We start from the raw sequence: 14369 nt of genomic DNA on the forward strand, positions 1-14369 counted from the left end.
AGCCTGTTTCATCATAATGATAGGTGGCCTTTGTAACAGTACCTGGGGATGCTTCCAAAGTTCTTGATTTTTTGGGGGATGGGCTGACCTTCATATCTTAAAGTAATGATGGACTGTTTCCATTTTTTTTTTTTTTTGCTTCATTGTGTATTTGTTTCCACAATATGGATTGATTACAACAATAGGGCTATTCTCTGTATCCCAACTTTACCTCTTCTCAACACAACTGATGGTTTCAAATACATTAAGAGGTCACGGAATTAAAGCTATTAACTCTTGATAATGCACAGCTGTGAACTGAAAGTCAATCCAAGTCATAAGGCTGATTGAAAAAATACCGAGATGTGCAAAGCAAAGCAGTTAACTGGTCTAAAAGGTACCTCCATGATGACTCTAATCCAGAACATATTCTGTATTGATTAATATTTTTGTTTACCAAATAATTCCATCAATATTTCTTCATAATGTTGATGACTTAAGAATTAATCTACAAATCAGGAAAATTTCAAACAATGAAACACTGAAATAGAGGGTGTTTCCTAAGAGATTTGTGTTGTTGTACTTTAAAGAAGTAGCCTACCTGTCTGAAGAGTGTAAGACGGAACATTTGAAAATGATGCGTTTGTATCTCATGAAGTCTCCAGTGATTGCATAGACCTGTGCCAAAATGATGGTACAGTAGTCTTAATATTTTGCTGCACTGCAATCAACTCTCAAAGAAAACCTCTGCACTTGTCAACATTTATTTTGGCTCGATCGTCATCAGAAAACTGCTTCAGCTGTCTCAAGTTTGAAGGGTTCCAGACTTGATATTTCAGCTCTTTTCACAGATGTTGAACAGAGTTAATATCCGAGCTCTTCAAGGATCACTTTGGAATATAGTCCAGTGTTTTGTTCTTAGCTATTTTTGAGTGATTTTAGCGGTGTTATTGAGGGTCTTTGTACTTTTTGAGGACCTATGACCTTTGGCTGAGCCCAAGCTTTCTGAAACTTGGCAGCACATTGTACTCCAGTTTCCTTGATGGATTTGAGATTTCATTGTGCCCGCACAGATTGAAGACACCCTGTTCCTTTGACAAAAAAAAATGCAGTCCCAAAACAAAACTGAACCCCCTCCATGTTTCACAGTAATGCGATATTATTACAGTTGCAATGAAATGTTATTTTGAAAGTAATAGGAATAGGAATTTTATCTATGTGGTATTTGTGTTAACCACTTTTGTCTCAGACGTATTTGGGGAAAACAAAAAATAAAAAGGTCATCATTTGGAATCCATTGGGGATTCAAAGTGAGAAACATTTACAGATGACATTTTCGCACTCACATAAAATGCCCGTTACGTTCTTTTTGATGCAAACCAATAGCACAACACAGAGACTCCTTTCAGAAACATTCAAAGCTGCCTACTTGACATAAATGTGTTTATTTGACAATTTTTACAAACAAAACAATTTCTGAGACAGTAGCATCTGCCATGTTCATTACATATACTAGGTAAAAACTTAAAAAAATAAATAGCTTAAAAGGAAGCTTTAATCATAAAATTGTATTGTCCTTCATTGAAGGGATATAGGCCTTATGCTCCCTCTGTTTTCTCTCATTACATACTGTAAATTAACAGGAACGAAGAATAAAAGAATACACAACAAAAGTTTGAAAACATGTTTAGATATGATAGTTGCCGTTGTTAAGGAAGATGAAAAATTACCACCGTGATCACATAACATGAAATGCACCATAAATTAGGTGTAAATACCCAAATATGAATGCGTTGTACTGCAGATAGTTTGGAAATGCCTGATACCCTCAAACTGCAACATAAAGCAGAAATGAAAATACAGAGCAGGTTAATTCTCTGTTTTGGGTTACTTCTTTGTGTGAAATATTTCACACAATGTGTAAATAAACGTATAACTTACTACAAATGGAGTTTGGCACTGAAAACTATTCGTTTCGGGAAAAGTACTTCGATATTTATTCAGAGCCCAAGATCTTGCCCTATTTTAGAGTCAATGAAAGGCTTACTACTCATGTTGAGACAAGGACACGCGCGCACATTTACGATCCTCAACATAAATCAATTGGAATACAGAGGAAGGAAAATTAGGAGGAGGAAAAATGAGGAGCAGTGAAACAGCAAGGCACGTCGAGAAAGCTTAAACACCACAACACACTAATCTCACCTACTTCAGCAACTGAGATAAAACGCAAAATTGAAGCAGCCTGGGGGACTGAGTTCTGCGAAGGACAGTATGTCATATAAAAGTACAGTATATTTACACCATGCTGAACAATAGTAGGCTTAATGCCATTTTCTTAGCCCCACTCTAAATGAGAGCTAATTTACAAATATATTCTGAAAGCTAGACTTGCTGTAACTCCAATAAATTAGTTGTCATTTAAAGTGGAGAAAATAAAACACAGCACCTTTATCTAGTATCTATAAATGGCATCTCATTACATTTCCGAGGTAGTTTTCCATTGGTTACTTTCAACAGTGGTTGTCAACAGTCCAAAAATAAGACGGCAAAACCATACTCAGGCAAATGCACTTACTGGGATGTGATGTGATGCAATCTGCTGATAAGTGCAGTCAGATCAAAAGGGGAATTGTTCCGTTTACTTGTGTTTTTCATAGGCACTCAAGGTTAAAACATTCTCCGGAGACAGGCGCAGGTTTTTTATTCGGGTCACACTTTTCTGGTTCAACAGTCTTGCCAGTGTAGTCTATACAGAAAATGCTGCGGCGCCGCTCGCCCTGACCACAAGTTCGTGAGCAGGTCGACCAAGGTCCCATCTGCCAGATGGGACAGGGCTGATCCCCGCAGGCCCTGATGTCCATCGGCTTCAGGTCTTTATCACAAAGGCTTGAGAGAAAGCCTGCACTGTCTCTGCACTCCACATTCCTCCTGGACCACCCCGAACCGCAGCTCTTTGAGCACTCAGACCACTCTCCTAGCACCCAGTCTGGCGCACTGAAAGGATGAATCACATGCAATGATGCTGAAGAGCCCTTCTTCTCTTTGGACTTAAAAGCAACATCTCTGGGGATGAAAAAGGAATATTTCACTTTCGGAGGACTGCTGTCCCCCGCTGTGACCAGAAGCTGAATAATGATGGCCTCTTTAAGGCGCATGAAACTCTGGATCCTCTCCAATGTGGTGGAGGAACCGCTGTATTTCAACACAGCACCGAGGACGGGTATGTCCTGTTCCACCGTCGATACTGAGAAGTTTCCATTGAGGATGTAACTTCCGCTCTCTCTCATTATAGCCAGATAATTCCCGTCATGTTTGATTCCTCTGAGGCTCCGTTGTTTGATATCGATATTGGTTGCACCAGCGGGGATGGTGACAATGTCACTGTATCCATAGCTGAAAGTCAACAGTAAGACATGATTTAAATACAGTCTATTCTTTCCTCCTCACCCTAAAAGGTTTTGTGGCACAAATGCCCCTTTTTAAAATGTGTTCTGGTACCCAAAAAATGTTTTTCCCTGACCAACTAAACATATATGTGGTAACAGCCAGTGACTGATTTCAATCACGTAGATTATGACAATTTTGAAGTAAGTTAGTTCAAGTAAGCTATTGTCAACTGTTTGGGTCACATAATTGACCGTATGCTGAATTCATATTACAATTGATATTTTGTGTAAAATAATTGTCATGTCATGTCATCTTCCAAACCGCTTATCCTATATAGGGTCGCGGGTAGGTTGCTGGAGCCTATCCCAGCCGTCAATGGGCGAAGGCAGACTACACCCCGAACTGGTCGCCAGCCAGTCGCAGGGCACAGTAAAATAATTGAATAAACAAAATATTGTTCAGTCACTTACATTGCCTTGTTGTAGGACCCAGTGATCTTCCTGCAGGAAAGTCCATTTCCTCCACACACGCCACACTTATCCACTCTCTTGTTGGATCCAATCACCTGATCGCAGCCTGCCTTCACACACTGGCCTTGGACGCACACAGATGTGGTGTCGGGACCACAGGGTGTTCCATCAATTACCTACACAAGTATATTTATTACATGATCAAAGTCCACGAGAAGTTTTGGGCATTTTCAACCGATCATCATCTTTTATGACAATGTACTGTACTAAATAGGAACAAACTGATACTATGTAAAGCCGTTGCCAAACGAGGTTCAGTACGAATACAATATTTCCATTTGAAGATGTTGCAATAACACATCATCTGAAAGAGGAATGCCAATTCGGATCTGATTTACATTATTTGAATTTGTAAGTCATCCTTATTCTCACTCGGAATGTTTTTGAACAAGATGCGATGTTGGATGCGTGTACCTTGGACTCAAACACCTTAAATTCACTGCTGCCCCTGGCCCGACAGCACAGTTTGCATCTGTCCCGAGGAGACACGCCAGCATACTTTGGTATCCAATGTTTCATGTTGCCGTTGTAATCCAGGTAGTTCAGGCTGTTGTACTTCTCACACTGCTCTTCTCGATAACTTTTGCCTGTTAGGGAAAAAAAGAAGAAAAAAGATGTGGCAGCGGCCCGCAGGACATATTTTATAACCGAGACACTACTCATTGCAACAAATAAATGACATTGTACTTTTCAGACTAAATCCAGAGCAAAAGATAACTACTCCGGCATCTAAAGTACATCATTTTCAGATTTGGTATTCATTCCGTGGTCCAAATTAGTTGATGTATTTTTTATATGTATGTGCACATGCATACATTCGACATTTATGCACTATGAACATAATACAATAGTACAATTATACAAATTATAATAACGTAGAATCCATTATCTTGAGCTCGCATTGAATATAAAAAAACCTAGCATTGAAACAGGGGTGTGTAGACTTTTTATATCCACTGTATAGTGGATCAATTAATTATGGGGCTCAAAACCAGATAAAGTCCCTGCTTGCGTCTCACCATTGTTGTCACAAGGCTGTGTGTTGCAGGACTGGTACCGAACTCTCTGTCCCTCACAATAGTTGCCCCCATTCTGAGGTTCGGGGTTCGTACACTCCCTATAGGAGAACTCCACTCCACCTCCACATGTCCTGGAACATTGTTGCCATGGTCCCCATGTGCTCCAGCCACCATCCAGAACCACCTGTGGTAAAGAAAAAAGGGACAAAAACAGGCAATAGTCAGAGCTGTTGGTTCCCTCAGGAAGTCTCAACTGTGCAGCCGTAACCACAGTCTGGGCTTCTGGCTCTGAGGCTACAGTGTGTTGGCATGCCGTGACTCCAGGCTAATTCTGTGTTGAAGTGCGGCACGCGTCTCCTGTCTGCTTGTACCCACATTCTTGCTACATGTGTCACTCACTACTTGTGGAGCCTGTCATACTGCTGCTTGCTGAGGCACAATTTAAAGGCTGTGCGACTTTTCCAGAGGTTTAATGACTTTGGGACAGCTCAACTCACAGCTGCCACTGTGTCTGGGAGCATAAACAGATGTGTGATCAGAACACACGGGTAAGCTATCAAAGTACCCGGGCTAAATTTAAACAGAGCCAGCTACTATTTCTTAAGAACACCCCGCCAAGAACTCGCTGTACATTTACTATAATTTTGTATACGCACTTCTTGCATGCTTTCTTTGCTGTAAATTCCCAGCATTGCAATAGTGAAAGGCATTTATATCTAAAGCAGGGGTCACCATCGTTTTTCAAACTGGAAGCTACTTCTTGGGGACTGATTACTGGGAAGGCCTGCAGGCTACTAATGCCCACGGGCACCACGTTTGTGATTCCTGGTGTACAGTGGCGACTGCATTAGAACCATCCGACAGATGTTTGCTCTTTTAATGTGTTGGGAAACAACCGCTACCACTGAGTCATGGCACCCCTTTATTGTCAGGCCAAACTGTGGCTGGGTTTTTACTTTCTGGACCTGGATTTGACTCCTGTTAATAACTACAGCTGGACTGGGTTAAACTATAAGCTAAATCTTAGCTAAAATCAACTAAATAAAAAAAAACCACTACTTATCTCTTGCTATTACATAAATTCAATTATTACTACATCATGAATACATAAACAAAAAAAAAGAAGCAGTTGTGGTTAAAGAATGTGGAAAAACAATCTTACTCGATGTAAACAGTTGTAAAACTAAGCACATTTTCTGAATAAGTCTTACCAGATAAGGTCATTTACATTTATTTGATTAAATACGGTAAAGAAAAATTACAGGTAAAATTCAAGTCGTCTCAGAAGTCTACCTAAATTTTAAAGTAAATGTGGACAATTGACAAACTGTAGTGAATGTTTACAAAGTAATACTTACATGGCTAAAAAAAATCATTTTTATCAGTGTGCGTGTCCATCCAATAAAAGATAATTTAATACATTCTTGATATATTTTAAAGTGTAACTATTCGACAAGAGCTTTATCAAAATATTCAAGATATCATTAAAGAGTGTAATGCATACTTGATTGACACTATCAGAGAGCTTTTCATTTTAACTGTACATTTTGCATTGAGGGTATAATTTGCAGTCCTATTCACTTGCTATATTACAGGCTGTCCCAAAATACCGTATAAATTCCTGAACTCTACATTGTCCCTTTCAGATTAACCATTAGAATTAATAACGGGTGCCAGAATAAGCTTTGACTCAATTTTTTTTTCCGTAAAACACTACTGGACACAAAACACTACACTATAGCCTATTCGAAGTTTGAGATCTCATTAGATCGCAATATCACCATGCAAATAATGCCTGATAACTTACTTGCATTTTAAAATGAAACTAATGTTATCAAATTCCATAATTTATACCTGTATACAAATATATAAACTTGTCTGCCTTGTATATGCTGCTATTCTTACCAGTGGCTCCAGAACCTCCTTTGTCGGCATGCACACTCCATGGAGGCATGTCCTGTTGAGACTACAAGGCGTGCCGTCCGCCCAGGGCAAGCTGCCATTCTTTGTGGAGCACTGGGATGTTCCATCCTCTTGGCACCAGAGCTGGCTGCAAATATCACTGTCTGTCGTGTTGGGACAATGGTAGAATTCCTCTCCAAAAATCTGTTGGCACTGATGGTCTAGGTGGTATTTGGTGCCTGGCAGTTCCTTCGGTAATGGCAAACTGCTCTCTGGGACATCCAGCAGGCAGTCCCCTGTGGTGAAAATACAGTGCAATACTGAAGCAGACCCATCACTTTGAGGTAGAAGGAGACCTTGTTTTTTGTGGCGATAGAGTACTTGTGAATATCCCATTTTGTGTGGTGACAACAGAAGAAAAACATTCAAGTTTGAGTCCGAAATATTGAAGTAATAAAATTAATCAATACAATGTGCTTTTATAGGCATGTCTGTAATTATAGTCTGAATCTAACTATTCATTGCTGTCTAATTTGCTTTTATTACATTCAATGAGCGTTTTGTCTGGAGTAACATTCCCAGTTTGGAATGAACATGTTTTGCCACGAGGGCTTTCTTTGGAGACAACTGATAAAGACCACTTTGCTGACACCAGCTGTTTCTTTTGGCTCAAGAGGGCAAACGGGAAGAAGTCCATGCATAGTAAGACTCAAAGAACGAAAAAGTTTCGCAGTAATTCTAGCAAGTGTACAAGCAATGAAAGCTACATAACACTGAGTGCAATGTGAATAAAAAAAAACAATTAAAAAAAAAAGCTGGTTCAAAACCAGATGTGTGTGGGCAGCAGGAGGAAATCTAGTGTGAGATGAACTATGCGGCTTGTCATTTATAGGGGTGGCATGTCAAAGCAGGAAAGACAGTCAAGAAAGAATACCAGTATATGTTATTCACCTCTGACTCAGACTTAATCATAGAGTCTGTGCACATGACAGATGTCTACAATGACAAAGGGTTTGCTCATATTAACACAAGTGATATACACATTCACTTTCCTTACCATGACCATTGTCAAAGAACTCTGTGATGTAGAGTGCACTACAGGGAGACCAAGGCGTGGTTTTGTTCAGGCTGACAAACAAAGGGGCCATCAAGTAATGTCCTCCAAGATCCCCAAACAGCCTCTCGCAGGTTTTGGAGTCATCATGGGGCATGCTCAGAACGTGACCTAAAGTAGGCAAGAGTGTCAAGAAAGAAAAAAAAAAACAACACAAAATACAAAAAAAACATACTTCACAAATCCAACAAACTAACCAAGTTCATGTGCAGCAGTGAAAGCAGCTTGCAGACCGTTGTCCTCTATAACTGAGCAGCTTCTCTTGGGATCACACATGGTCCCGACATCGGCAACACCCAACGTGTCACAGCTCTTTTGTCCGCAAATGTCCTGTCACACAGAGAAAACACAGACCACTGCAACAGCAATATTCCGACAGGAAAGGAAGGATGTCCATACCGATGCTGACAATGAAATAATGATTGACAAAAATTAATTGATGGACAGAATTAGCTTTTGTGTCTCTCTGGTGCCGCATATCAATGTAATGTATGTCAGTGGAAGCTGCAATTCTTCCGACTGCAGACAATTGTCTCAATAGGACTTTTATTAGTCAATGCCAAACGATTGTTCATTTAGATAACTAGTGATGTATTTTGATCATTTACTCAGCACAAGGCACCCCCAACGCAGTGTAATCAAATCATGTTTGTGAGTCTAATGTGATCCAACGTAAGAGCTGTATGAGAAAATGCCTTCACAAAGATATTAATGAAGTGGAAAGGATTTACCAACATCTCAGTGTTTGTCTAATTCCAAATTAACTCATAACCATACACAGTGATTTCTACCTTTCATACTGTAGAACTATGTCAACATTATGTAAATACTTTTTAATGTCAGTTTTTGGTACAAAACAGATTTTGTGGCATTTTCTACATGATCTCCTTCTTCAGAACGAAACTGTGAATTACCACCCGTTTTCAAGCACTGCTGTTTGTAGCTAAAACAAAAAGAGATTTTGGAAACAACACTCACTACTGTGCACTGTGTTTGTTTTGTAAAGTACAATGACATTGATAAACAAAAATGAGAATGCAATACATCTGTGAATAAAAATCAAAACAAAGCATTACCTTTGGAAAGAGAGGTTTATATATATATATATATATATATATATATATATATATATATATTATGCAATCAAAATGAAAACTACTTTAGACACATTCCCAAATATTCACAATCCACTGTAATTGACATCACATCTGGTTTTGAGCTGCGGTTGAGCACTGCTAAGCATGTTTGTACATCTTGTTCCTCAAAAGCAACTGCCATTTATGTATTTAGCCCGACATCTATGCCTGCGAGTTACGGCACAATATTACATTTGTAAAACAGGGACTAGAAAAGTTCAATAATCACGTACAACACAAGTCGCATGTTTTCACTGCATGCAACAATGTGGGGAACCAAAATGATTCTCGCGTAGTACAGGCTCCTGTGACTTTGGAATAAATGACATACGCATCTGAAAGTGAACCTGGCTAAGCATTCCAGCTGCACCATCGGCTTCATCATGTCAGGGTTGATTTGTGGAGGTCCTAAAGTTAGCTCATCCTTAAGGAGCCTTGCATCCTTTTCATTTCAAGTCATATATCAGTGTGAATGGAGAGAAAAACACAAACTGCATTTGCAAAAACGATGCCTTTTCTCATTGAATTAAGATAAGATAAGCTAAGAATGCCTTTATTGATCCCACAGTGGGGAAATTTTCATTGTTACAGTAGCAAAGATATAGGTCACAATTGAACTCTTCTATCAAAAAGCGGAAACAACCTATTTGTTGCACACATCATTTTAGGAGATTTATGTAAGCTTATGTAAGCACATGACTCAGTGGGTCATTTGGGTCTGAGTAGGCAAGACAAGCCTACATTTTCTTGAAGATGGGATTTAGATTTGCAACATTACCTTTACCATGCATGACATGGTCCTATTAATATAAATTGTGAGGATCCCCCAAGGAGCCGTTCTTGGACCACTTTAATTTATGAGTGCTAACCGAAAAGAAAGTGCATTTTATTATTCAGCAAATGCAAAACAATCAATTTGAAATGATCTTTTTGGTTTCTGGACCTTCTCTAATTTCCGGTTAATCACCTTTGAGAATTGCTAAGCCACTGCAGTTTTTTTGTTGCTTATAACAAATGTTGGTTTCTGGTGTTTGCTTACCCTATACATTTTCTTGGATTTTGTTATTAAAGGTCAAAGATATCCACCAAATTTGCCACTTACCTCTCTGGTGAAGAGCATGGCAGTATCGTAGTGCTCTGGGTGACGCTGACTTGGTGGGTTGAAGAGCTGCTGCCAGGAGCAAAAGTTCCTCAGAGCTACACCTCCATTGCTGGAGACTTCTGGCCCGACTTCTTCATCCTCGACCACCAGCAACTTCACTACCACTAAGTTCACAGAATTCTTTATGCTGGGGTGCTTGTATAGCTGGGCAGCCATTGACATTAAGGTCAAAATATAGTGCTGTGGAAAGGAAGAAAAAAAAGTTTGAAAGGTAAACGGCAAAGAACTAGTTCATGGAAATATTTTTGAGAGATTCAGTGTAAATCAAATACTTTTACATTAAATTGTTGATTGGCGTTTCTGTTTGGAAGTCTAAGTAGATGTTCTGACGAATGATATTCTTTTACAGGGCGCATGAGAAAATGGATGTTTTCATTTCTTTATTTAAATCTACTCATCGGGAATAAGAATAGGGAATCATTCTAATCTGGAGGAAGTGATAGTTTTGGGGCTGAATTACAATCTAAATTGATAGAGTTACAAAGAATAGCCAAGACTAAACGTGTCATTGAAAAAAATGGTCATGTTAATCACTCAGCTGCTATGTGATAATGATGACTGTCCACCGTGCCAAACAAAACAAATTGAGAATGCATATTCTGAGCATGAATACTGTATTGTATCATTTGTCGTAGGTGTATTTTCATTCCATTGTTGCTACATTTGTGTGCTGTCATTTTTTTTCATCAAAATAGAAATCCTTCCAATAAACTGTGTAGTCGTTTGGAGGGAATGAGAGGAGCAGATGTCACAAAGTCTCCAAGTAATGTGGAATATTTAGACTCTTCTCCATGTTTTGTTCTAAGTGAATAATTGAGATTGATTGCCTATCTGGACTTGACACTGGAAAGACTTATATTCAAATAATCTTACGTTCACTAGCCATGACTTTTATGTGAAGCATGCTTTCCCAACTGTGTGTTTTTTTTTTCTTTTTCAGAACCAGTAAAACACTGTCAATATTGTCCTGTGCCATGCGCTACATGTACCTCTGAGGATATCAATTTTTACTTTTCTTTTTTTATTTTTTTTTATGCATATTGTGACAAGTGTCCAATCTGCCTGTGTTGGTATATGACTTAGTGTGTGGCATCATTATCATGGCAAACACAACCCAAGTTTACTGTCTGATGCTCGTTTGTTAGAGTCTGATTTCTGTAGATTTTGGTCAATAATAGGCCAATCATTTGGTCACATTGTGGCAATATATAGCCTACTGTCAGCTAAAAACTGTTAAAATGTCAAGATTTTGTGCAAACAGGAAATGCACCATTGATTTTGCTATTGATTCCCATGGAATGCACTTTACATAGTTAAGTTATGAATCATGTGACGTATCTTCCATGATGCTGCTGCCCCGCTGCCAAATCATGATCAAGTCCTGAGGAATGCGTTGAAGCATTTTTGGTGCATTTTTACTGCCTGACCTTTTTCTTTAATGCAAAACAGAGAATTAAAGCACCATCAGTACCAAAATGTTATTTTGTCGAAGCATCAATACATTTGTTGCTAGTTTAATTGAGCATAATTGTAACTTTATGGGGGAAAATATGGACTGAATCGTTATCAAAGGAGAAATACACTGCGCGTAGGAGAGAGTGTCTGACCTTTATTTCATCCCCATAAAAATGGGTCATGCTTGGATCTGCCACTGCCAGGGTCTCTATGAACCGTGGCGCGGAAACGAAGCGTCTCCGGCGAGGTTCCCTCTGTGCGCCACTGCCATCACGCGTAAAACTTTCCCACTTGTGTTTCTCTAGTCCACTTGCTTCGACCGCGTGATCGAATAGGAAAGGGACACCGTGGCTTTTGGACAATGTCCTCCTCTTGATCACATGCAGCTGTTCAGCCGAGCGTGACCCAAAGCCTCCACGTAATTTGGGTTCAATTAGGTACTCTGTCCCCTCCGTTATGAAGGAGCCATAGACGCCGGAGCATAAACTCAGAGCCACAAGCGAGTGTTGATCTTGATCAACGTTTCCTGAGTAAAAGCAGGTTCTCAGCTGTCCTTCCCCCTCACCCGTCCGGTTGATTAAATTGAGGAGCTCCCCACCCAGAGACGGTTGCGCACCCTCAGCGCTGCGTAACACCTCGACGTCTTTGGCTCGGAGGCGCTGGATGGTAAAATAAGGTGAGATGAAACTGCTGTCGGGAATAAGATTGAGGGTCAACTCTTTGCCAAAAGCGCTGAGGATGACTCTCGCCTGGTCCTCGCTTCTTTTCCAAAAGCGACCGCTGACTCTTCCGTTTATCCGAACAGGTACAACATCCTCGGATTCAAACCAAGTGGACAGCGCTGGATGGAAGACGCACAAAAGCAGCAAACAAGCAACGGGGCACATCTTCTGCAAGTCAAATTGGGTTTCAAGGCGAATTTATCACATATGCTCCTAAATCTTCGACAAAGATTCTGCCTTTAGGAGTTAAGGAGAACTCTTCTTGAAAGCTTCTCACGTTAAATTTTGAGTCCTGTAACGTCAGTCTTGGTCAAAGTGTGTCTGCTTGTAATGCTAGTGTGGGTGACTGTTTCCGAACCGAGCTCGGTCCTTGTCGTGTCACTCACCAGCGTAACTCGCTGCAGTCTGGACACAGCGGGTCTATTTATACGTTTTGTTCTTCTCCAGACAGGAGGAGAGGGGGCGGTGAGGGTGTATTTTTTGATAATCTCGCTTGCTGGAAATCCTCCTCCCACTCGTTGCTTGAGGAACGTGAGGATAAAAGCCTCCCCTTACCCTTGTGGAGAAACTATTATTAACTCAGCATGTTGGATAGGCAGGACATGGACACTATGCATAGCTGCGTGTCGGCTACTCTGGTTATTTCATAGAGCCTGTGTGTGCGCGCGCGCGCGCGTGCGTGCGTGTGTGTGTGAGTGACAGACCTCCGCCAAGACCCCAGGTCGACCCCCAAGGCGGCAATCTAGTAGTAGCCATCTATTGCTACTTTTGCTCTTACGTTGCAGGGAAACCTAAAATCGTAACAAGAACATGCAGGGCTGGTGTGGTCAAAAGCAAGGATCAGTGTCAATAAGCATCATATATATATATATATATATATATATATATATATATATATATATATATATATATATATATATATATATATATATATATATATATATATATATTTAAACCTCTCTTTCCAAAGATAATGTTTCGTTTTGATTTTTATCCAGAGATGTATTGCTTTCTTATTTTTGTTTATTAATGTCATTGTACTTTATAAAAGAAAAACAGTGCACAATAGTGAACGTTATATATATATATATATATATATATATATATATATATATATATATAGGCTTATCGTGATATTATTGTGTTTTGTTATCATGCTGTACCTGTGTATACATATGCATGTTCCTTGTGTATAAAAGCTATGATACCTTGAAAAGGCATTATAGAAATCTATGTAGTAGTCTATGCTGTAGTAACAATAATAATAATCGTAATAATAATAATCATCAAAATAATTATTATGATGATTATTATGTTGATGATGATGATGACGTTGATGATTATTATTATTGTAAGTATTGTAAGTTAATACCTATTTGACAAGCAAAACTTCATCGTTGTAATCACAGGTGTTTAATGCGTACCACCAGATGGCGGTAGAGTACAAGACATTTTCACAACGTCACAATCGTGCAAAAGCCAAGTTGCAGCAGATGTCGCTCTTTCCCTATATGATTAACCGTCTACTGGATTGTCTGGTTTAGACAAACGTCGGGCAAACTAAATTAACGATGCAATACAAGGCCACGGTGCTTGTGCTTGTCGAAATTATAGCAGAAAATCACTACGAGAATGAGCATTAAATTAGATTTTCCTGTATTTGTATGCAAATGTGCACTTATGCTGCTGGTGCACTTTGCCTATAGCCTAACCGTCTACTGGATTGTCTGGGGTAGACAAACGTTAAGGTTAACTACGTTAACGATGCAATACAAGGCTATGATGCGCCAGAAAACACAATGTTTTACTTTCTTTGCTCCAAGTTCAGACATTTTGTACTTTTTTCCCAGCGTTTTTACTGTTTTTGATACAGTTTAACAAGTGTTTGTCGAAATTATAGCATAAAATCACTATAAGAATTAGCATTAAATTATATATTATTTACCTATATTTGTATGCA

The 14369-nt window shown here is 39.4% G+C and overlaps 1 protein-coding gene across 1 annotated transcript; it reads right to left on the reverse strand.

Moving 5' to 3' along the window:
• Positions 1 to 1403: 1403 nt before the first annotated feature.
• Positions 1404 to 12784, reverse strand: LOC147144690 (A disintegrin and metalloproteinase with thrombospondin motifs 8-like). Its single transcript, XM_086036666.1, has 9 exons — positions 11840 to 12784; positions 10173 to 10412; positions 8132 to 8264; positions 7878 to 8045; positions 6824 to 7116; positions 4919 to 5102; positions 4314 to 4486; positions 3840 to 4015; positions 1404 to 3375 (listed from the first exon to the last, which is right to left on the reverse strand). Exons 1-9 carry the CDS (start codon positions 12572 to 12574, stop codon positions 2634 to 2636), a joined length of 2844 nt encoding a protein of 947 aa, XP_085892792.1. The 5' UTR covers positions 12575 to 12784; the 3' UTR covers positions 1404 to 2633.
• Positions 12785 to 14369: the final 1585 nt, after the last annotated feature.

Source organism: Filicampus tigris, chromosome 7 (genome assembly GCF_054856515.1).
Source record: "Filicampus tigris isolate MCC_2025a chromosome 7, RoL_Ftig_1.0, whole genome shotgun sequence".
NCBI lineage: Eukaryota > Metazoa > Chordata > Actinopteri > Syngnathiformes > Syngnathidae > Filicampus > Filicampus tigris.